The sequence below is a fragment of the Marmota flaviventris genome, chromosome 18, assembly GCF_047511675.1.
Source record: "Marmota flaviventris isolate mMarFla1 chromosome 18, mMarFla1.hap1, whole genome shotgun sequence".
Lineage (NCBI taxonomy): Eukaryota > Metazoa > Chordata > Mammalia > Rodentia > Sciuridae > Marmota > Marmota flaviventris.
The window spans coordinates 28,266,679-28,291,528 of NC_092515.1; the positions used below are offsets into that span (position 1 = coordinate 28,266,679).

The 24,850-nt window shown below is 34.5% G+C and overlaps 1 protein-coding gene across 2 annotated transcripts in view; it reads right to left on the reverse strand.

Moving 5' to 3' along the window:
- Window positions 1-1,295: 1,295 nt before the first annotated feature.
- Window positions 1,296-24,850, reverse strand: part of Neto2 (neuropilin and tolloid like 2) — a 40,017-nt gene continuing 16,462 nt past the window's right edge. For both annotated transcript variants that reach the window (XM_027939125.2, XM_027939124.2), the window contains exons 7-9: window positions 22,257-22,485; window positions 3,091-3,204; window positions 1,296-1,928 (exon numbers count right to left, since the gene is read on the reverse strand). In XM_027939125.2, coding sequence (XP_027794926.1) covers window positions 1,348-1,928; window positions 3,091-3,204; window positions 22,257-22,485 — 924 coding nt within the window. In that variant the 3' untranslated portion in view covers window positions 1,296-1,347. The remainder of the gene's footprint in view (window positions 1,929-3,090; window positions 3,205-22,256; window positions 22,486-24,850) is intronic.

A 24,850-nucleotide genomic window follows, 5' to 3' on the forward strand; every position in this document is an offset into this window, starting at 1 on the left:
AAATACAGCAACAAAAGGAAGAGAAAGCTATGTACACATTACCAAGGTCTTTATAATAAATTATGGGTGTACAGTTCCAACAAAGCATGTTTGTATACAAAGCTGCTAATGTGAACACTGAAAGAAATCTTCATGTAGGTCTTTCATCTTGACTTAATAGTTTGTACAGTATCAAATAATATCAAAAAAGTCTAAAAAAACACAAATGAATTATATCATGTTTATAAATTATTGTTTTATATACCATAAAAAAATGTCAAAAGTGCAGTTTAAAAAAAAGTTGAAATTGTTATTCTTGACAAGAGTTAGAAAAATGTGCTGTCCTAAGAAAGAAGCAATCAAAAGGCTTTCACAGTTTCTTAGGAATTTTCCTTTAACTCTCACAGAATCTTGGGTTACCAAATGTCAAAAGATAAACCAATACAAAGGAAGTAATCTTCTTACAAAAATAATAGGAAATGTAGTTTTGGGGATGAGAAACACTGTAAGTAAACACAATTATAGATCTCCCCACAAGTGAATTAAATGACTGTCTACTGGAATGAATGGGCTGTCACCGAATGTGACCAAATGTAGGTGATTTCAAAGATTTGCTAGACATTTTTGTCTTTCTCAAATTTTTAGTCATAACTGGTAAGGTGCATATATCTCAGGATCATGAAGTTTACTAGTATAATACAACAGAGATAAGGTATGATTTAAAGGCGATAAATTATATCATCTATTTCTCATAGAAAATAAGGACTAACAATCCAGTAATTAAAAGGCAGTAGTGTAAAAATTAGTGTAGAAAAACAGAACTAAATTAGCTGTATTTTGACAAGTTTAACAACAAATGCCTGTGTTGAGGTAAGTGGTGTATTAACCACTTATTAGGATACAGTAATGGCAAAACTATAGGCATATAAAACAAATTATAGAAAAGAAAAATAAGAGGAATATAAAGAAAAACCTTATTTTTAAGTTTATTATGGGTTCAAAATATTGGCAGAGCTTTATCAGTCAAGAGCAGTATTTCTGATGCTAAAACTAACAGGCAGCCTGAGCCTGGCCCAACACCACCAATGCCCCTCTTCACCTGCTATGTAACTGGTGATGATTTTGTTTATATGACATCAAGCAACATATGATGATTATTTTTTTTTCCTACCAAATGTATTAAGTTCCTTTGTTTGGCTTAACATAGAGACTGCCTGAGATGATAAAAATGTCAATGTGATAGGGAAATGGCAAATGAAGGTCTTCCTAGTTTGACAGGAAAATAGAGTTGGTTACTGAAATCAGAATGGCTGCTCTGTAGGTTGCATACATACATACTTAATAATTAATATCACCTTTAGTAGAAGATTAAAAGTCGATGGATATGGATGCTTGTGCAGAATCTTCTCGCCCCCTGACATAAATTTCACAAGGAATCTCCTCCATTACTCTGTCTTCTAGGGCCTGTTCAGGGCACTCATGTGCCTGTTTGAAAGTGTAACTACTTTTTTTGAAGGTGCTATTAAATGTTTTCATTGGCTGTGGTTGTGCAAAATCATTTCGGAAAGGAAGTTCCATGGAACTGAGGTTGGTCCTGCTTTGTTTGACACTGGATGCTTGCGATCCACAGTGATGGTCGTGAATGCACCGGGAGGCAGTGGAGGAGCGCCGCATCTTCTGGTAGTTGTCCAATTCTTCTGACAAGTCTGCCAGGTCTGCAGAAATCTCTTTGTCCCTTAGTGAAAATAGTTCATAATGAGGAGGATCAAACACTTCTTGGAACCCAGTTTTATTAAAAGCAGTTTTACAAGCCATGACCTTTTTTCGGGGCTGTTTCACTTGTACTAAAATAGAAATAATGAGAAGAACCAAGACAATTCCTGATGTAATGCCAATAATTGTCCCATGAGTTTTAGTGATCTGTTCAAATAGTCCAGCTTTTTTCTTTTCTGTAGAAAGAGACAGAGAAACATTAAGCTTTTCAAAATTCATTAATAGAAGTCCTGGAACAAACTGGTAAAGGATTTTTAGGAAAAGCAGAAAACAGGTCAAATATATCACAGACAATGCAATTGAAAATTAAGCTTTTAAACAAACACAACAATCCTAGTCTTATGATCTCTGGGCAAAAACAACAATCCTAGTGTTATGATCTCTGGGTAAAGTAACTAATCACAATATGACTAGACAGATTACAAAAAAAGTACTTGGTTACTTTGCTGAAAGGTATAGAAAAGCTTACAACTTGCAAATCAAATTGGATGCATTAATATAGAAATGCCGAAATATTCTTATTTTATCAAGTTTAACTTTCTGCTATATGGTAGGTTTGACCAACTGCTATGTTTAAGCATATCAACAAGATTTACACTGATGACCACCAGGAAAAGAGAACAAATAAGATCTAACTAGCCACCAAAATGTTATCATGGTCTACTGTTTTTGAATGATTACCTGAAAATATTTCACGTCAAGTACTTAATACAGCCATGTCACATTATATCACCTTTTCATAGATACTTATTGAACATTTGGGAGGATGAAAGGTAGATAAATCTTATTTCTGTCACACTGCGTTGACAACCAACTGGCAAACATTCAACAGTTATCACAAGCCATATTTATCTTTCAGAGGATATAGGTTGGAAATATAGCAAAGCAGATTTGATGAAATTAAAAGCAGTTCTTCGAATGGGTCTGCTCTTATATTGTAAACCTGAATCTATTAGTTGATTTTTATTTAGTGTTTCCATATAACTTAAAAAAGAATAAAAGGCTGTCCTCTAAATTATTTTCACAATTAATTTAGGTATCTTTAGAACGCAAATGACAGATTTCAACCACAATAAGAAAACAAGGGCAAGAAATATGACAACTTTTGAACAACTTAAAATAAAAACATACTCTAAACAAAAAACTGCTTTTGTTGAAAATAAGTGTTTTTCTTTGCTTTTACCACATCCCAGAGGTCTATTATCCATAAAAAAAGTCTCCATTTCTGCAAGTAGTTATACTAAGCACTATTGTACAAAAAGAACATTTTAAGTCTTCCTTAATGAAAGGCAACAGTCACTCTTTTCTCAAAACAGTTGGCCTTTGCCTTGGACTCACCTTTACAATGATTTTCATCCCAAGGGTATGCACAGTTTTGAACACCATTACAGACTAAAGAATTATTGATGCACATGTTGCTATGGCAAAAGAAAGTGCTGCCTGTACAGGGAGCTGTAGGAAAAAAGAAAACTGTTTTGTTAAGAGCAGAGACATGCAGATTACAAATCCACCTCGATTTATTTTATGCTTGAGAATTTGACTTTATAAGAGTATTTTCATATTTCAAAGGCTTTTCCATGAACACATTCTGCTACACAAACAATAAGAGAAAGGTCAATATTCTCTGATGCTGGCTCATACAAACTTTTTCTAATGCTGACCATCTAAAGGTCATTTTTAGTGTAATGACTGTATGAATGTATTTCCCATAGTTCTTACAGAACTTCTATGTGGTTTAGTAAATTTTTTTTCAAAACTTTAAATTACAATGTTAGCAAGGATGTGGAGTCTTTGACACCCTACATGTGTTGCTGGTGGGAATGCAAAATGGTGCAGCTGACATGGTTCAAACTGCCTGGTGATTCCTCCAAAAGGCAAACACAGAATTACCTTATGATCTAGCAATTCTACAAGGTTATGTAACTATAATGATTAAAAGCAGTATCTCAAGAAGATACTTCCACATCAGTGTTCACAGCAGCATTACTCATACCAGCCAACAGGTATGTCCACAGACAAATGAATGGATAAATAAAATGTGGTATACATAAGACAACATTACTCAGTCATGCAAATAAATGCAATTGTATCACATGCTATGACATGAAAAAAGTTTGAAAACATGCTAAGTGAAATAAGTGAAATATTTCATTTTGCATAATTATTTGTATGATCATTTATTTTATGACAAACATGTATGATCCTCCTTTTAAGAGGTACCTAGAGAGGCAAATTCATAGAAAGTACAACAGAAGTTAACAGGGGCTGAGGACAAAGGAGAATAGGGAATTAATATTTAATGGGTACAGAATTTCAGTTTGGAGTGATGAGAAAGTTCACAAAATGGTGGCAATGACTGCAGCAATGTGAATGTACTTAATGGCACTGATATTCACTTAAAATTGTAAATTTTATGTTATGAATGTTTAATTATAGCAAAAATGGAAAAAAAGTGCCCTCTCTGAATTAAAACAATTAATTTTTTTTTAAATTATTTTTGAGGTGCTGGGAGATAAAACCTAGGGCTTTAAAAAAAAAGTTTTTAGATGTTGATGAACTTTTATTTTATCCATTTATTTATATGCGGTGCTGAGAATTGAACCCAGTGTCTCACACATGCTAGGCAAGTGCATCCTTCGTCCGTGCTCTAACACCGAGAACACACCCAATTCCAAACAATATAAAGACACTAATATATGTGCCATGTAATTTCATATTTTATATAAGTTATTCTTTCAGCCCTGAATACCATCTTCCCTTCATGATGACCACCTACTCATTCCTAAAGATGATCTCAAATGTGACCCACTCTGAAAAATCCCCTTAATTCTCCCAGGTGGCTGGTCACTCCTGTGTGTTCTGTCATACTTCATCTATTCTACTTGGCACTTCTTGCATACGTAAACATTTGTAATAATGGATTATGTGTTTACGTTTGTTATGAAATAAAGCTCTACACTGGAGATAAAAATCTAACATGGTAGTACAAAGCACCTCAATGAAGGATGCACACACAAAAAAATCTTGAAGTAGCTTAATATTTTCCTATAGTAAACAAGATTGTAGAGGTACAAAAGCAGCCCAAAGCCTTTACAAGTCTTCTAAAATTATAACTGGACAAAATGTATTTCATGCCTAAAGACTCCATTTTTGATTTTCAGAAAATACATGCTTTATCAAGGAATAAACATTTTTAGACATTGTTTTAAACATTCCTTCTCATGATTAAAAAAAAAACCTAAAGTTTTACTGGACAATGATTGTTTTCTATAAACATTATTGTCTTAATAAATATACAATGAACCTCATGAAAATATAACCATGAGTTTAAAAAATTTTTCCTCGAATGAGAAGACTCTCTCTTTAGGGTATAGTTTTAAAATACCTGACTCCTACTGCAGTATATTAACAATAATAAAATTGAGTATTTTGGTATTCACTTGCCACATCTCCTTTGTCTTTCTCTGAATATAGGCTGGAAAATTAGGCATGTATTGGGTCCTCAGAACACCCTAAACAAAATCTGACAGTTGAAGAGAGAACATCCAAAACTGCTTTGCTATTAGAGATTCTCTCCCTGTGCCTCAGCTTCCTCCTTTAAAATGAATAGAAAAGTGTACAGTGTGTCTTAGATTTCTGGTTCTAAGATTTGATCAGACTATAAAATTAGTGGTCTTAGTCTTTACTTTGGTTCTTAATTTAAGTGCAAAAAAAGTATACAATATTTTTTTTTAGAGACTGTTAACTTGTCAAAATAGCATCATTAAAACAAATATTTCTGATGTAAGTAGATCAATTTCAAGTAATGAAATAGAAAACGCCATCAAAAGCCTACCAATCAAGAAAAGCCCAGGAATAGATGGATTCTCAGCTGAATTCTACAAGACTTTCAAAGAAGAATTAACACCAATATGCTTCAGAGTACTTCATGAAACAGAAAAGGAGGGAACCCTTCCAAACTCATTCTGTGAGGTTGATATCACCCTGATAGCAAAACCAGACAAAGACCCATCAAGGAAAGTATACTTTAGACCAATAACCCTGATGAACACAGATGCAAAAATTCTCAATGACAAATCATATACAAAAACATTAAAAAGACAGTGCACCATGATCAAGTGGGATTCATCCCAGTGATGCAGGGTTAATTCAACATACGGAAATCAATAAATGTAATACATCATATTAATAGATTTAAAACAAGATCTCAAAACAACATCATCTCAATAGATGCAGAAAAAGCATCTGACAAAATATAGCATACCTACATGTTCAAAACACTAGAAAAACTAGGGATGGTAGGAACATACCTCAACATTGTAAAAGCTATATATGCTAAACCCAAGACCAGCATCGTTCTAAATGGAGAAAAATTGAAAGCATTTCCACTTAAAACTAGGACAAGGATGTCCTCTTTCACCACTTCTATTCAACATCATCCTTGAAACTCTAGCCAGAGCAATTAGACAGAAGAAAGAAATTAAAGGGATACAAATAGGTAAAGAAGAACTCAAACTATCACTATTTGCTGAAAACATGATTCTATATGATATAAAAAATCCCACCAGAAAACTTCTAGAATTAATAAATAAATTCAGCAAAGTAGCAGGATATAAAATCAACACCCATAAATCAAACTCATTCCTATACATCAGCAAAGAATCCACTGAAAGAGAAATTAGGAAAACTACTCCATTCACAGTGAAAACTACAGAACACTAAAGAAAGAAACTGAAGAAAAACCCAGAAGGTGGAAAGATCTCCCATGCTCCTGGATAGGCAGAATTAATATAGTCTAAATTGCCATACTACCAAATACAGATTTAATGCAATTCCTATTAAAATCCAAATGACATTCTTTACAGAATTAGAAAAAGCAATCATGAAATTTATTTAGAAAAATAAGACCCAGAATAGCTTTTAGCACTTCTTAGCAAGGAAGGTGAAGCAGGAAGCATCATAATACCAGACCTTAAACTATACTACAGAGCTACAGTAATAAAAATGGCATGGTATTGGCACCAAAATAGACATGTAATTAGACATGTAGACCAATGGAACAGAATAGAGGACACAGAGACAACCCCACATAAAATATGGTTATGTCATACTAGACAAAAGTGCCAAAAAACATGCACTGGAGAAAAGATAGTCTATTCAATAAATGGTGCTGGCAAAACGGGAAATCCATATGTACCATAATGAAATTAAACCTTTATCTCTCACCCTGCACAAAAATAAACTCAAAGTGGACCAAAGACTTAGGCACTAGAACAGAGACCCTGTGCCTAACAGAAGAAAAAAGCGGCCCAAATTTTTACCACATTGGCCTAGGATTTGACTTCATTAATAAGACTCCTAAAGCTCAAGAAGTAAAATCAAGAGTTAAATGGGATAGATTCAAATTAAAAAGCTTTTTCTCAGCAAAGGAAACAATTAATAAAAGTGAGGATAGAGCCTACAGTTTGGGAGAAAGTCTTTACTACAACCAATTCCAATATAAAGAACTCAAAAAACTTAACACACACACAAAACCAAATAACTCAATCAATAAATGGGCTAAGGAACTGAACAGACACTTCACAGAAGAAGAAATACAACTAATCAATAGATATATGAAAAAGTGTTCAACATCTCTAGCAATTAGAGAAATGCAAATCAAAATTACTCTATGATCTCATCTCACTCCTGTCAGAATGGCAATCATTAAGAATGACAGGCAACAATAAATGCTGGCTAGCATGTGGTGAAATAAGTACACTCATACATTGCTGATGGGACTGCAAATTAGTGCAACCACTATGGAAAGCATTATAGAGATTCCTCAGAAAACTGGGAATGGAACCACCATTTGACCCAGCTATCCCACTCCTTGGTTCATACCCAAAGGACTTAAAATCAGCATACTATAGTGATGCAGCCACATCAATGTTTATAGCAGCTCAATTCACAATAGCTAGACTACGAAATCAATCTAGGAGTCCCTCAATAGATAAATGGATAAAGAAAACGTGGTATATAAACCTAATGGAATAATACTCAGGTTTAAAGAAGAGTAAAATTATGGAATTTGCCAGTAAATGGTTGGAGCTGGAGAATATCATGCTAAGAAAAATAAACCAATCCCAAAAAAACAAAGGCCGAATGTTTTCTCTAATATGCGGATGCTAATTCACAATAAGATGGGGGGCACTAGGGAAGAATAGCATTACCTTAAATTAGGTAGAGGGAAGTGATGAGAGGGGATAGGAGGGAATGTGGGGATAGGAAAGATAGTAGAATGAAACAGACATTATTACTGTATGTGTATATGTGACTACCTGACCAATATGATTCTGCAACATGTATACTCAGAAAAATGAGAAATTATATCCCATCTATGTGTGATATATCAAAGTGCATGAATGCATTCTACTGTCATGTATCACTAATTAAAACAAATAAAAAATTTAAGAAAAAAAACAACAAATATTCCGGGCTGGGGCTGTAGCTCAGCAGTAGCACGCATGAGGCACTGGGTTCAATCCTCAGCACCACATAAAAATAAACAAATAAAATAAAGGCATTCTGTCCATCTGAAACTACAAAAAAATTAAAAACAAAACAACAAATATTTCATGATTCTTAAAAAATACCAGATAGTTTTAAAGCCCATCACAAAGACAACAGGTATTAGTTATACAATTAAGTGATTAGATGAGGGCCGGAAAGTCAATGAAAATGTAAGGTGGTATTTTATTTACTTTGGAAAATCTGCTAGTGCACTATTTCAGCTGTGTCAGAGATATCATAAAACCATATTATACAAATGAGTGCACTTTAAAATATAAAAAATAGCCTAGAAAAAACCCCAGCAATTTTGAGTTCCTCATTTCCATAAACTGCAGTTCTGTTTTTATTTTCACCATAATTCTATTATACTTGCTATTATAATTCTACAACCTATTTAATCTAGTTCACAACTAGGGATGCAGGGAAGATAAGCCATTTTCAAGACAAGCTGAATGAGGTTATAAGTAGCACTGTGGCTGGGCATGTGTGGTGGTGCACACCTGTTATCCCAGTTATTTGGAAAGGTGATGTAGGAGGATCCCAGCCAGCCTGGGTAACTTAGCAAGACCATGTCTCAAAACAAACAAACAGACAAACAAACAAAAGAACACTGTAGATTCTTGGTATTCTGATTAATAACATTCTCAGAATAGTATGTAACCTCAATTTTATGGCTCTTTTTAACTTTTTTAAAGAGAGAGAGAGAGAGAGAGAGAGAGAGAGAGAGAGAGAGAGAGAATTTTTTTAATATTTATTCTTCAGTTTTTGGTGGACACAACATCTTTATTTTTATGTGGTGCTGAGGATCAAACGCAGCACCCCGCGCATGCCAGGCGAGCGCATTACTGCTTGAGCCACATCCCCAGCCCACCTACAAGGATTTTTGCTCCATGTTCCTTACTGTTTGAACAATGAGAAGAAAATACCTTCAGATTTTATTAAAGATTCTTTCTAACTGCTCTCCATACTATTTAACACAATTAGAAAGCAGCATTGATATTATCAGATTTTGTTTTGTAAAAATTTTAAAATTACAAATATGTTAAGCTTTATGATTTTTCATTGGATCAGCAAAGCTTTTAAAATGAGTCATGGTGCCAGTTATTGATATAGAATGCTAATGAACTCCTTCAGTTCCAAAAGATAATAAAATGGCTGAACTGTGGGTCTTTATGGGTAATGGACAAATAATAATAGTGTTAGTTATGAACTGGTCTCTACTTATAGCCTGAGGACTCTTTTCTGCCTTCACTCATGAGTAGGTCACGGACAGAAGAGGAGGGTTAGGGTTTCAGCTCCACTCAACTTTTGATGAGATGTGGCAGTGATGCTGAACGATGGTTCTGTCCTTCAACTAGGCCTGCAGGGGACCTGCAGGCAATATGTCACTGAAAATCACATTCTGAATTTAGTTTAACAAAAATATCCTCTGCTGCTTTCACAGTTCTAGTCCTAGAAATTATTTTCCTAAAACCATATCCTTTCTTAAAGAGTGAAGTACATATTAGTATTCAGTGCCTGGGAAGAAGTTAAACATATCCTGATTGCTATTCTATATCATCTATCTTAGCAAAGTTTTACTATTTTAGTCACATCTCCCATCTCACATCTCCCATGGGTAAGCAGGAAGTGAACTTCTCAAGCAAAATTAGCCCATTTATATAAACCTCTTCTTAAATATTGTTTTCATGGATGGATTCATAACAATTACAAATCATTAACAGCTTAGAGAAGAACAAAAGAAGTAGTTCAACAATTTGAATTGATGGTAAGTCTTACTGTCTTGAGCTCTAATGTGCTTATCAAGTGGAGCTTTTCAGACTAGGATTTGTTTTTATAACAGTTGTGAAATCCTTTATTTTGATCACACTATTTCTGGAGGGAGCGTTTTCCTCTTGTTCTTAGGTAATGAAACTAAATTTGAGAATGTGGAGCTGTGTCTACTGAAGCATATGATTCAATCTTAGATTAGTGAATATAAAGATATCATTTAAGGAAGACTTTCCCCTGTTTAATATATCAGAATCATACTAATAGAAATCATTAGTGTATGTGGACAAAACTAAAATAGATTAAAAAAATTTTTCTCATGTAAGATTTAGATTAGCATTGCCCAGAAATATGTGATCCAAAAAATGTGAGCAAGTAAATAGCCACATTAGAGAGTAAAAAAGTAAAATTAACATTATTAATCTAGTTTATTTAAATCAACATATCTTTACAGAAGAGTTAATATAGCAGCCTGAGGCTGCTCCTTTAGAAAACTGCTTGCAAGGTTGGCCCTTCGCTGCCATCTCTGATTTTGGCTTTTCTCCTTTCCCTAACAGATAAAGGTAGTTCACAATGCTTACAGTTTGCTTGAACAATGTTATTTATGTCCAAACACTTGCTTTCAATCTGTATGCTAGGACTTTTGGTACATGCAAGACTGAAGGTGCCTATGTGACCAGACTCCAATAAAAACACTGGGTGCTGTCTAAGCAGAAACACTGTATCCATGTTACTGCATCTTTTTTTGTTTTTAAAGATTTTTTTTAGTGGTATATGGACACAATATTATTTATTTATTTATCTGTATGTGCTGCTGAGGATCGAACCCAGTGCCTCACACATGCTAGGGAAGTACTCTACCACTGATCCACAACCCCAGCCCTGCATCTTGGTTTCTTGAGAAACAACATGCTCTGATGTCTCTCCTAGAAGGCAGCAATCATAAGAAGCCTGTGCAAGGATTTTCCAGACTCAAGACACAAAATCTTCTTCCCTTGAAGACCTATTATACATCCTTTCTCTAATCATTCTGAGCTGTAAGTACAAATATATGATATTGGGAAGCTTTGAAACAGTGTTCAAAATATTTTCATTTTAACATGTAATAAATCAAAGTATTATTAATGTGATACTTTATATACTTTACTTCATTCCAAATCTTTGAAATCTAGGATATATTTTTATAATTGTAGCACATACCTATTTAGATTGGTCACATTATAAGAGCTCAACAGCTTGCTACATGTGGCTAAAGGACAGACAGTACACTGAACAGCAAAGGTAGAGTTGTCTGGAGTAATAAATAAACTAAGGAGAAAAGTAAGAAGGCTAAAAGATTTTGTGAAATTTGTCTTTGTATAAAGCACTGATTTGTACCTATCTGAAATAGAGAAATAACCTCTGTACAGCTGCTTTATATTTTTTAATTTTGAAAGTTATCAAATTAAAAATATATTTTCAGAAATAAACTCAGATTATATCCACCATACAAAAAGCAACAGTAGCACAATTAGCTCATGGCAAATACCACGGCTGATTTCTGACACCTGTAACTGCCCGAGGAACTCACAATGTCCCAACAACAGAACCCTGCGCCCTTTTATCTGCTCAGTTTTTACTTTCCAAGACAGACCAACAAAAAATTCTAAGTATCTCTTGACTCATTTTTGCTGTCCTTTCACTCTTCATTGGTCATCAAATCATGTTGACTCTGTCTCTGTAACTCTTCTTTACTCTCAATGTTCTAGCTTTCTTCAGACCTTCATGACTTCCTACCTTGACTACAGAATAACTTCTAACTAGTCTCCATGCATCATGTAAAGCACAGCTTTGATTATGTTATTTTTTAATACTTTTTAAAATTTGTGGATAAATGCAATACCTTTATTTATCTGATGCTGAGGATAGAACCCACAAGTGTTCCACCACTGAGCCACAACCTAACCTTACTTAACCCTGATTATGTTATTTTGCAGTACAAAATTCCCAGATATCTATAAAGTCTAAATTTAATCTTTAATTTAAAAGCATTTACATTGTAGCTTTAAATGACATTACCTGGCTCATTTTTCTTCTATACCACTACTTATGATCTGAATTAGCTCTGGTTCAATGCCTATGTACATTCTATGGTTTCTACTTAGAATTAACAACCTCAATTAATGTTTTTACCTTCTAAAGTATATCTACTTTCAAGAATAAACTCAAAGAACCTACATTCAAGGGCCACTTGCTCCATAACCGATGCTACCTGCCTGAAGTAATGGGGCTATTTAACAGGAAAGCACTGTGTCATATGTCTCAAATTGTCTTTGTCAAATCCGTATGCAGCAATATAAAATTAAACTCCTATCTCTCACCTTGCACAAAACTCAACTCCAAGTGGATTAAGGACCTAGGCATTAAACCAGAGACCCTGTGCCTGCTAGAAGAAAAAGTAGGCCTAACTCTCTACTATGTTGGCTTAGGAACCAACTTTTCTCAACAAGACTCCTAAAGAAGTAAAATTTTACAAGTAAAATTAAGAATCAATAAACGGGATGGTTATCCAACTAAAAAGCTTCTTCACAATAAAGGAAACCTCAAGAATGTGACGAGAGAGCCTACAGAATGGGAGAAAATCTTTGTCACCTGCACCCCATATAGAACATTAATCTCTAGGACATATAAAGAACTCAAAGAACCTAAAACCAAAAAAATAAATAACCCAATCAATAAATGGGCTAAGGAACTGAACAGATGATGAAGAAATATGATCGGCCAACAAATATAAGAAAAAATGTTCAACATATCTAGCAGTTAGAGAAATGCAAATTCAAACTACACTGAGATTTCATCTCAGTCAAGTCTGAATGGCAATTATCAAGAATACAAGTAACAATAAATGCTGGCAAGGAAAATGTGGGGAACAAGATTCACTGATACATTGCTGTTGGAATGAAAATTGCTGCAACCACTCTGGAAGGCAATATGGAGATTCCTCATTAAACTTGGAATGGAACCACAATTTGACCCAGGTATCCCACTCCTCCGCATATACCCAAAGGATTTAAAATGAGCATCCTATAGTGAAATCAATGTTTACAGCAGTTCAACTCACAGCAGCTAAGCTATTGAACCAACCTAGGTGCCCTTCAATAGATAAATAGATAAAGAAACTATGGTATATATACACAATGGAATATTACTGAGCCATAAAGAAAAGTGAAATTATGGCATTTGCCAGTAAATGGAGACTATCATGATAAATGAAATAAGGCAATCTCAAAAAAACAAAGGCCAAATGTTCTCTCTGATATGCAGATGCTGACTCCCAATAGGTGGGGCAGAGGGAGGGGAGGATATTCACTGGATTGGGGTGGGGGACATGGGACAGGACGGGTGAAGGGAAGTGGGATGGGAGTGGGAAAGACAGTAGAATGAATTGGATACAACATTCCTATGTTCATATATGAATACATGACCAGTGTAACTCCATATCATGTACAACCTCAAGAATGGGAAGTTATATTCCCTGTATGATATGTCAAAATACATTCTACTGGCTGTGGCTGTGGCTCAGTGGCAGAGCACTTGCCTAGCATGTGTAAGGTACTGGGTTTGATCTTCAGCACCACATAAAAATAAATATATAAAATAAAGGTATTGTGCGCATCTACAACTAAAAGTATTTTAAAAAATACATTCTACTGTCATGTATAACTAAAAAAGTATAATTTTTTTTAATATTTATTTTTTAGGTGTAGATGGACACAACACAATGCCTTTATTTTTATGTGGTGCTGAGGATCAAACTCGGGTCCTGCCCATGCTAGGCAAGTGCTCTACCACTGAGCCACAATGCTAGCCCCCCCCCAATTTTTTTAAACGGTAAAAAAGTCTGCATTGTCATTATTTGCATGTATGTCACCTCAATTAAGTGACTGTAAGATCTTTCAGGACAGAAACTACTTTATCCATTCCTATACTTCACAGCAACAAAGACACTACCTTGAATGATAAATGTTAAGTGAATGGAAAGTTTTATTAGAAGACTGGTTGGCCAAATTGGCTTCATAACCCAACCATTTGGTGCCAACCTCTTTAAAATTCTTTAAAGAGTTATAAGAGTATGGCCATAATATAGCCTGGATAAATATCAATCATGATTTTTAATATAGAATCTATATCATAAAATAATATCTTGAAATTATAAGGAAAAAAGTTTTTGAATTTCTCAAGAAAACTATCTGATAATTCTTACTGTTACACCTTTGTACTTATAAACTTGGAATTTTTACAAACTGTACTGCTTATCACTGCATCATATTTATCAGCCAGGGTATAAAAGGTAAAATTCTGTTTCATGAGCATAATCTTAGGTAAGATATAATATTATTTTTAGAATATATGTGAAATGAACATACACACTCAACTATACCTGGGCAGTTTAAATGTGTCTTTAAATGGTAATTTTCTTCACATAGGAGATGAATCTGAGGAAAGGGGCCATCAGAGAAGCTAATCAACCTTGCCTATCCCTGAACTAAAGGGCCATTTAAAACTGTGTGTTTTTTTTTATCACTGGGACCTAAATACTTCACTCAACAACTTGGAGAAGGGAAGGTGTAGTCTGGTTTAAGTTTTTAGTCCACGGTTGGCCACCTTCATTGCTCTAGGCCTGAGGTGAGACAGAATATCATGGTGGAAGGATATGGAAGTTGAAAAGCAGAGAGGAAGAGGGAAGAGGAGAGAAGAAAGAGGAAGAGAGGGAGAGAAGGAGACAAGAAAAGGAGGAAAGGAGAAAAGGAGAAGAGAGGGAGAGAAGGAAGGGGCAAGGACAAATATAGTTCCCAAGAGCAGGCCTCCACTGACATACTTTGTCCAACCATACCCCACCTGTTCACAGTTTCCACCAGCTCCTAATAGTCCATTCAGATTATTAGTCCACTGATGATGTTAGAGCCTTCATGATCCAATTATTTCCTCAAAATCTCACTTCTAGACATTGCTATATTGGGGGCCAATCCTGAGCTTCTGGGGGACATTCCAGATCCAAATATAATGAAAAACAAGTAAAAAATGATGGCATTTTGGAAAGTGGATTCTTGTCAAAATATAATGTACAATGTTTTATGAGTCTTCTTATAAACTCCCTTTTTCTTCTTTTTTTCCTAATTGTATTTTTTTCTCTTTTGGCTCATTAGAGCTGTACATAATGATGTAATTTGTTGTTACATATTTGTACATGCACAGAATATAACAATACAATTTGACTAATATCAATTCCCAGCACTTCATCCCTTCCTCCCACTCCTTGGTTCCTTTCCTATAATAGTCTCCCTTTGATTTTTAGGAGATGGTCTCCCAACTTTCTTTTTCCTCTCTAGTTTCCACATGTAAGAGAAAGGATATGGCCCTTAGCCTTCTGAGTTTGACTTATTTTAACACAATGGTCTCTAATTCCATCCATTTTCCTGAAAACGATATAATTTAATTTTTCTTTATGACTGGATAGAATTCTGTTGTGTATGTATGCCACATTTTTAAAAATCCATTCATCTGCTGATGGACATCTAGGCTGGTTCCTTAATTTCCCCTTTTCTCAAGTTGGTCTATGTTGGCTTCTGTCCCAGGACTCCTAAGTCCTGGATTTCAAAACTGTCCCTATGCTTTTGAGTTCCTTTAGAGTAGAGATCAACCTTAATGGATCTGCATCTTTGGTGCCTAGCACAGCACTGGACAAGTAAAGATGAGAACCTGGAATAATAGAGAGACACCCCAGCTGTTCTCCTGAAGTTCCATTTTCCATTCTCCCAATTTCCTAGCAAGATAAATTTCCTCCACCTTCCTATATTCTGTGATATGCAGACAAGTCATATAACAATGCAGATGGAGGCCAGGAACAAAGAGATTGTCAGCTCCCCTTCATTTTACACATACATATAAAATGTCTAGAAAAGATGGTTTAATCAGCACTTTAATCAAATCTAAGCTACTATGAGATGAAAGCAATTCACTGTACTAAAATAAAAATAAATTGTAATATGACTTGCTCTTATGATAAGTAAAATAAATATTAGGGAGTATTGACACAGCACTTGAATTTTTAGGAGATAATAAGGCAAAGAAATATAGCAGAACCAATTTTTCATGGTGGAGATTTACTCATCTGAATTATCAGGAATCTAAAGGATAAATTCCAAAATCTATCCTCAGAATTTCTCCAGATTAAATTTTGTTTTTTGATGCTAGGGACTGAACCCAGGGCTGCCATGGAACTACACCCCCCCCCACCCCCCGTCTACTTTTCTCCACTCCTAAGCCAATTGTTTGTACATGAGCTATAATAACCTTTAATTTGAAAAGATTTCCACCAAATAGTAAGGCCAACTTTTAAAAATAAAAGCAATTCATAAAAAGATATGATCTACATAGTAACCACAAGGAACTTATTGACAGAACATGTACAAAAGGAAGTGAAAAGGGAATCAAAACTTCATTTCAAAAAGGCAGTAATAGATGACTGCCTTCTAGGACATATAGAACAAATGGCAAATTGTACCAATCCTTCCTTGTTGGTAATTATTTATAATGTAATGAATTAAAGTCTCCAATAGTAAGACAGAGATTGGTAGAAGGAATTCAAAAAATAAGGTCCAAGCCAGGTGTAGTGGTGCATGCCTGCAATCCGAGCGGCTCAGGAGGCTGAGGCAGGAGGGTGGCGAATTCAAAGCCAGCTGCAGCAAAAGCGAGGTGCTAAGCAACTAGGTGAGAGCCTGGCTCTAAAGAAAATACAAAATAGGTCTGGGGATGTGACTCAGTGGTTGAGTGTCACAGAGTTCATTCCCTGGTACCCCCATCCTCCCCAAAACAAGGTCCAATTATCTGCTATCTGTAAGATCACTTTGGATCTAAAGATACAAATGAGCGGAAGTATGGAAAAAGATTCCACACAAATAGCTATTAAAACAGGAAGAACTGATATAATTCTCAGACAAAAATAGATTTTAATTAAAAATGTTTTACAAGAGACTCATTGGCAAAGACATCCACAGGCAGAAGATAAAAGAGAGGCGAAAAATATTTCAGGCATATGGTCCAAAAAAAAAAAAAAAAACCCAAAAAAACAACAAACAAGTAGGAGTAGCTATACTCATATTTGACAAAGCAGATTTCAAGCAAAAATTAATCAGAAGAGATAAAGAAGGTCAGTACATCCTAGTAAAAGGAACAATCCAAAAAATGATATAATGATAATAAACGCCTATGCTCCATACATTAAATCCCACATGGAGTCCAACACAATGCTACTGAATGATTTCAATACACCCTTATCACCAACAGATAGGTCATCAAAACATAAAATCAATAAAGACATCTCCAACATAAACAACACTACAAATCAAATTAACCTATCAGATATCTACAGGATATCCCACCCCTAAACAGCTGAACTTACCCTTGCAATTGTGCATGGAACTTTTTACAAAATAGAATATATTGTAGGCCACAAAGCAAATCTTAGCAAATACAACAACAATAAAATCCTGATATGAACCCATGTGTCCTATAATGAAATGAAGCTAGAAATCAACAGTAAAAACAATAGAAACCACATAAGCACATGGAGATTGAACAATACTTTCTTAAATGAAGAATGGATGAAAGAAGAAATGAGAATAGAAATCAAGAAATTCTTAGAAACGAAAGGTGAGAAACATATCAAAAATCTCTGGGACAGTATGAAAGCTATTCTAACAGTAAAACTTATAGCACTGAGTGCCTAAAGTTAAAAAATCAGAGAGATCTCAAATAAGTTTATGCTCCATTTCAAGACCTTAGAAGAAGAATGAATAACCCCCAAACCAGTAGAAGACAGGAAATAATTTAAGATGAGAGTCAGAATTAATGAAATTGAGAATAAGAAAACAGTGCAATGAAGAGTTGATTCTTTGAAAAGATAAATAAGATTGACACTTAGTCACACTAACAAAAAGAAAGAGTGGGAAGATGCAAATCAATAAGATCAGAGATGACAAAGGAGATATGACCAGACCCCTCTGAAATCCAGAAGATTATCAGAACCTATTTAAAAAATTTTATATTCCAATAAATTGGAAAATCTGGAAGACACTGACAAGTTTCAACACATATATGAGCTGCCCAAAAGGAATCAGGAAGATACAGAAAACCTAAACAGACCAATATCAAGTAATGAAATTGAAACATCAATTAAAAGCTTTCCAAAAAAGAAAAGCCTGGGATCTGATAAACTCTCAGCTGAGTTCTTCCAGACCTTTATAGAAGAATGAACATCAGTTTTTCTCAAATTATTCCACAAAATTCAAAGCAAATGAACACTTTATGAAGCCAGTCAGTATAACCCTAATACAAAAATCAGACAAAGACACATCAAGGAAAGAAAACTACAAACCAATAACCTAATGAACACAGATGCAAAAATCTTTAAGAAAATGTTAACAAACCCCATTCAGTACATATCAAAATGACCAAATGTGGGGCTGGGGCTGTAGCTCAGTGGTGAAGTGCTTGCCTCACATGTGTGAGGCACTGGTTTGATCCTCAGCACTACATAAAAATAAATAAAGATACTGTGTGTTCATCTATAACTAAATAAATATAAAAAAATGACCAAGTGTGTTTCATTCTAGAAATGCAAGGTTGGTTCAACATATACATCAATAAATGTAATTCATCAAATGTAATTCATAACAAGCAGAATTAAGGACAAAAATCACATATCATCTCAACAGATGCAGAAAATGCCTCTGATAAAATCCAACACTTATTCACGTTAAAAATGCTGGAGAAGCTAGAGACTCAATGAACCTACCACCTTAACATCGTAAAGGCCATTTATGACAAAGGCAAAGCCAACATAATACTAAATGGAGAAGAACTAAAAGCATTTCCTTTAAATTCAGGAGCAAGACAAGGTGTCCGCTCTTGTCACTCCTATTCAATACAGTCCTCAAAACACTGGCCAGAGTGAACAGGCAAAAAAAGGAAATCAAGGGGATACAAATAGGAAAAAAAGTCAAACTGTCTCTGTTTGCCAAAAACATGATCCTATATCTAGGTATTATGGTTTAGATGTAGTGTTGGAAAGCTCACGTGAGACAATGTAAGAAGGTTTGGAGGAGAAATGATTGGGTTATAGCCTTATCCTAATCAGTGAGTTAATCCTGAATGGGATTAACTGAGGTGGCAGGGTGTGGCTGGAGGAAGTGGGAATTGGGATGTTGTTTTGGCGTATATATTTGTATCTGGAGAGTAAAGTCTCTCTCTCTGCTTCGTGATCACTATGATGTGAGCTCCTTTATTCCACCACCCTCTCCTGCCGTGATGTTCAGCCTCACATTGAGCCCTGAGGAATGAAGTCAGCCTTCTCTGAACTAAGACTTCTGAAACCATGAGTCCTCAAATAAACTTTTCCTCCCCTACAGTTGTGTTGGTCAGATCCTTTAGTCACAGCAGTGAAAAAGCTGACTTAAAACACAAGGAAACTTAAAAAATTCTTGCCAGAAGACTTCAGAGCTTATAAATGAGTTTATTAGCAAACAAGCAAGATACAAGATCAATAGCTTTCCAATAATTCAACAATGATTTAGCAGAGGAAGAAATCATTCACAAAAACCTCTAAAAACTTTAAATACTTGAGAATTAATCTAACCAAGGAGGTAAAAGAGCTCTACAATGAAAACTATACAACGCTGAAGAAAGAAATTGAAAAGACCTTAGAAGATGGAAAGACATCCTATGTTCTTGGACAGGCAGAATTAATATTGTCAAAATGGGCTTACTACCAAAAGCAATATACAAATTCAATGCAATCCCCATCAAAATACCAATGACATATTTTCATAGAATCAGAAAAAAACAATTCTCAAATTCATTTGGAAGAGATCAAGAATATCCAAAGCAATACTAAGCAAGAAAAGTGAAGAAGGAGGCATTAAAATACCTGATTTGAAATTATACCACAAAGCTGTATTGGTATCAAAACAGATATGACACTGAATGGAATAGAAGACACAGAGACAAATCCACATACTTATGGCTGTCTGATATTTGCAATGGTGTCAAAATATATCTTGGAGAAAAGACAGCATTTTTAACAAGTGGTGCTAGGAAAACGAATAGCTGTAGTAGAAAAATGAAATTAGACCCTTCTCACCCTGCGCAAAACTCACAAACTGAACTGGATCAAAGACATGGAAATTAGACCAGAAATTTTACAACTTTAGAAGAAAACATAGGGTCAGTACTCCAATATATAGAACCACAAAGTATAAGAAATAAAATCATGAATCAACAAGTGGGATGCCAAACTGAAAAGCTTCTGCACAACAAAGGAAATAATTAAGAATGGGAAGAGAAAGCCTTCAGATTAGGAGAAAATCTTAGCCAGCTACTCCTCCAATAGGGGATTAATATCCAGAATATACAAAGAACTCAAAATACTTACCAACAACAACAACAAAACCAAATAACCCAATCAACACATGATTCAAAGAACTAAAAAGAAACTTTTCAAAAAAAAAACACAAATATATGGCCAATAAATATATGAGAAAATGTTCAACATCTATTGCAATCAAGGAAGTGCAAATCAAAACCACACTAAGATTTTATTTCACTCCAGTTAGAATGGCAATGAACAAGAATACAAACAGTAGAAAATGCTGATGAGATTGTGGGGAAAAAGGTACACTTGTACATACTGGTAGGACTATAGACTAGTACAACCTATTTGGAAAGTAGTATGGAGATTTCTCAAAAAACTAGGGATGGAACCACCATGTGACCCAGCTATCCCACTCCAGGGTATTTTCCCCAAAGATCTAAAATTGGTATACTACAGTGACACAGCTACATCAATGTTTACAGCAGCACAGTTTGCAATAGCTAAATTATGGAATCAACCCAGTTGCCTGTCAATAAATGAATGGATTAAGAAATTGTGATACCCATACAAAATGGTGTTTTCTCAGCCATAAAAAAGAATGAAAATATGGCATTTGCTGATAAATGGATGGAAATGGAGAATATTAATCTAAGTGAAATTAGCCAAACTCAGAAACTCAAAGGTCAAGTGTTTTCTCTCAGATGCAGAAGCTTGAGTAAAATAAAGGAAAAGGGGAAGAAAGGTAACATAAAGAACCAATCAAATACAAATTAATTGATGAGTAAAAGGAAGTGTATTAGAGAAGAGGGTGAGTGGGAGAGAGGAGGGAGAGTGGGAAGGATAAGGGGGATCATGAACTGATACTGATTTCCATGCATGTATGAGATTGCAGGGGTTAACCCAACCATTGTGTTTAACTATAAAGCTCTTAAAAAATAATAAAAGAAAACAGTAACACCATATTTGAATCTTTGATGACCAAGGTCTTTGATGGATCATAATTAGTTCCTAAGCTGAATTAATTCTACTGACAATTATTTTTAAAGCTCAAGTCTTTTTTTCTTTCCATATTTTTAATTGGTGCACTATAGTTGTGCATAATGGTGGGATGTGTTATATATTTGTGCATGCACACAATATAACAATAATTCGGCCAACATCATTCCCCAGTATTTGCTCTTTCCCTGCCCTCCTTCCTTCCCTGGTCCCTTTCCTCTACTCTTCTGATCTCCCTTAGATTTTCATGAGATTTTATCTTCCCCAACCCTACTTTTCTCTTCCTTTTTTCTCTGTGGCTTCTACACATGAAAGAAAACTTCCACTTGTGGCATATTTCATTTAACATAATGTTAAAGAAATTTAACACAATGTTCTCAAGTTTCATCCATTTTCAAGCAAATGACATAATGTCATTCTTCTTTACAGCTGCATAAAACTTAATTGTGTATAAATACTACATTTTCTTTATCCATTCATCAACTGATGGACACCTACCTAGGTTGGTTCCATAGTTTGGCTACCGAGATCTTTCTTGAGAGAAAGGAAAGTCTCTATACTTTCTGCAATCCCTATAGTTTTTACAACTTTATAGTGAGATAGTGTTGTAATTTATATATGAACATAGTATTTTCACCCATGATGGTCTATTTCTTGAGAACAGGGTCTGAGATAATCATTTCTACACACTTTCAAAAGTAAATGCTCAATAGTGTCGCATGAACAAGTGAAAAATACGTAAAAGATCTCAATGCTATAGGAATTATTTACTTACGTTCCACAAAGGAAGTAAACAGCATTCTAAATCTGCTAAGCCGACTACCTTCATCTGCCCACATTCTTATCACTCCAACTCCTGTTTTAAGCATTACATCATTGGCCACAGTGCTGCAAAACTTGGCCTTCAGATTTTCAATAGCACTGCTTCCATCGTACACTGCAACAAAGTTTCTCTTGCATTCATTTGAGTGCTCCATTTGATAATCTAGGAACCTCAAATATATCTGTAACATTAAAACAAAGAAAAAAAACTGCTTTAAAAATAGTATTTTTTCCTACTTCTTTTATCCACAGTCAACATGTTAGACTGAATTATGACAGTTGACAAATAGATATAAGGCTAATAGCTAATTGAAAAGTCTAAGACCAATGGTCTGTTACTTTGGTTGTGTTAATAATAGAACCAAGCATTAAGGAAACTGAAGTTTGTGTTTTCTCTACAAAGTTAAGTTTTGCAAGAGGCTTTAACTGTGTTAGAGTTTCCTCATTATAAAACAATCTCATGGTACTGATAGGTAGAGGAAATAAATCACTCAAAGGTTATATTTTTCTAAAAATGTGACTAATATTTTTCTTCCAGTTTTCCTGTACATTTTAATATTTAAGTTTAATCACAGGAAATAGAAGATGTATGTACCCTAGTTTTGTTATAACCCATCAGAATATCATCTATATTCTTGAAAACAATGCTCATTCCTACAATGTATTACCATTCACTTACCCACTACTCTACTGTTGCACACTTAATTGATGTTTTAACATTCCACCCCTTAAAACGCTCTATATTTTTTGGACTGGTATATGATATTAACTGTATTTTCAAAGTAAACACCTTTATTTGTTTATTAAAATTTTACAGGGAGTTTGATACCTGGCACCAAGTTTTCTTAAAATACACTTGGCTCATTCTTGTTTGAATATTTCTTTTACATCTTTATACATCTTTGGCTTAAAAAGGCAAAGCATTAATCTTTAGAAGAGGTTCATGAAGTAGGTATCATTATTTATGAAGAGACTCAGGAACTTGCCCAGGGTTATTTAGAGGATTTGATACCCAGGTTAGTCTAAGTGTCTTCTTCTCACTTCATAGGTTGCTTCACACGTGTGTATGTGCAATGTGCACACACACATACCCGCACACACACACCCACACTCTTCTCACCCTCTTGACTGTAGATACTATGTGTCACTCTAAAATTAAAATAAAAATTCAATGAATAAAGAATAAAGATTTCCCCTAAATTTCCACTGAAGACACCTAATGAGTACACACTTTCTAGTTATTATTCCTGAGGTTGTGGTAAGTCACCCCTACCCTTTTATTTAAAGGGCTTAATAAAACAAAAAGTTTTGTCACATATTTTTTACCTTTTAAACTACTTTGAGGGCATGAAACTTAAAAGCAGAATTAAAATATAGCTCAAATTTTGACCAAGTTTGGTTTATTTGAAATGACCAGTTTGCCACTTCCATGAGAACGTCAGACATTTATTTATGAAATAGGTTTTCCATTCTAAAACTTATTTTCATGCATGTATTTTAACATACAAATTGCATTTTCTTAAATGTTATCATTGGATCTTATAGATTTCGCCATTATTTATATAACCAAATCACCCTGCTCATAGTTCTATGGTAGTGGGTATCCCTAATACTATAATTATCTCCTCCTTTAGATTTTAAGGTCTTCTGATCAGAGGACCATATGCTCAGTTATATTCAATATAACTCGCTCAGAGCAGGTAGTAAGTTAGTAGCTTTGTGTTAATTATGAACTGGCAAAACTAAATATCAGCTAAATTACCAAGATGTCTGAATTATTTACATTGTACTTTTAGTAAAATATAATCTTAAGTGGCATATTTTTCTTAAATATCATTCATTAACTAGTTTATACTATTTCAAGTATTCAGTGGTTATGATGGCCTTTCATCTTTTTTAAAATTTCTTAAATAAAACCAGGTGTTTGCTCATTATGTTTAACATTGTTTTTTAATGTCTAATATGACATTTTATTTATTTTTATTATTTGTATTTGTAGATGGACAACATATTTATTTATTTCATGTGGTGCTAAGGATTGAACCCAGTGCCTCACATGTGTTAGCCAAGCGCTCTGCCATTGAGCTACAACCCCAGCCCTGTGTTTAACAATTAAAAAAAAAAATTTTTTTTTTTTAGTTGTAGATGGACACAATACCTTTGCTTTTTTTATGTGGTACTGAGCATCGAACCTAGTGCCTCACATGCGGTAGGCAAGTGCTCTACCACTGAGCCACAACTCCAGGCCACCCCCCATGTTTAACAATTTTTAAAAAAGGATTGAAGTCATTTTTTAAAACTGTGTATAACTTTTTTACTTAAAAATTAATGAAAAGTAACACAATCTCTACTAGTCAATAATCCAGATAACACTCCTAAAATATCTGTGAATGTGGAATTATCTTTCACAAAATGTTTCAATAAAGAGTATGGAGTTCTAAAACATATCATTTAATTTCATGGAAATAAATATCTAAATATTAAAAATTGTTAAATATAAAAAAAAGTATTGCTGATTCGATTAAAGCCTGTGTTCCCATTACCCTT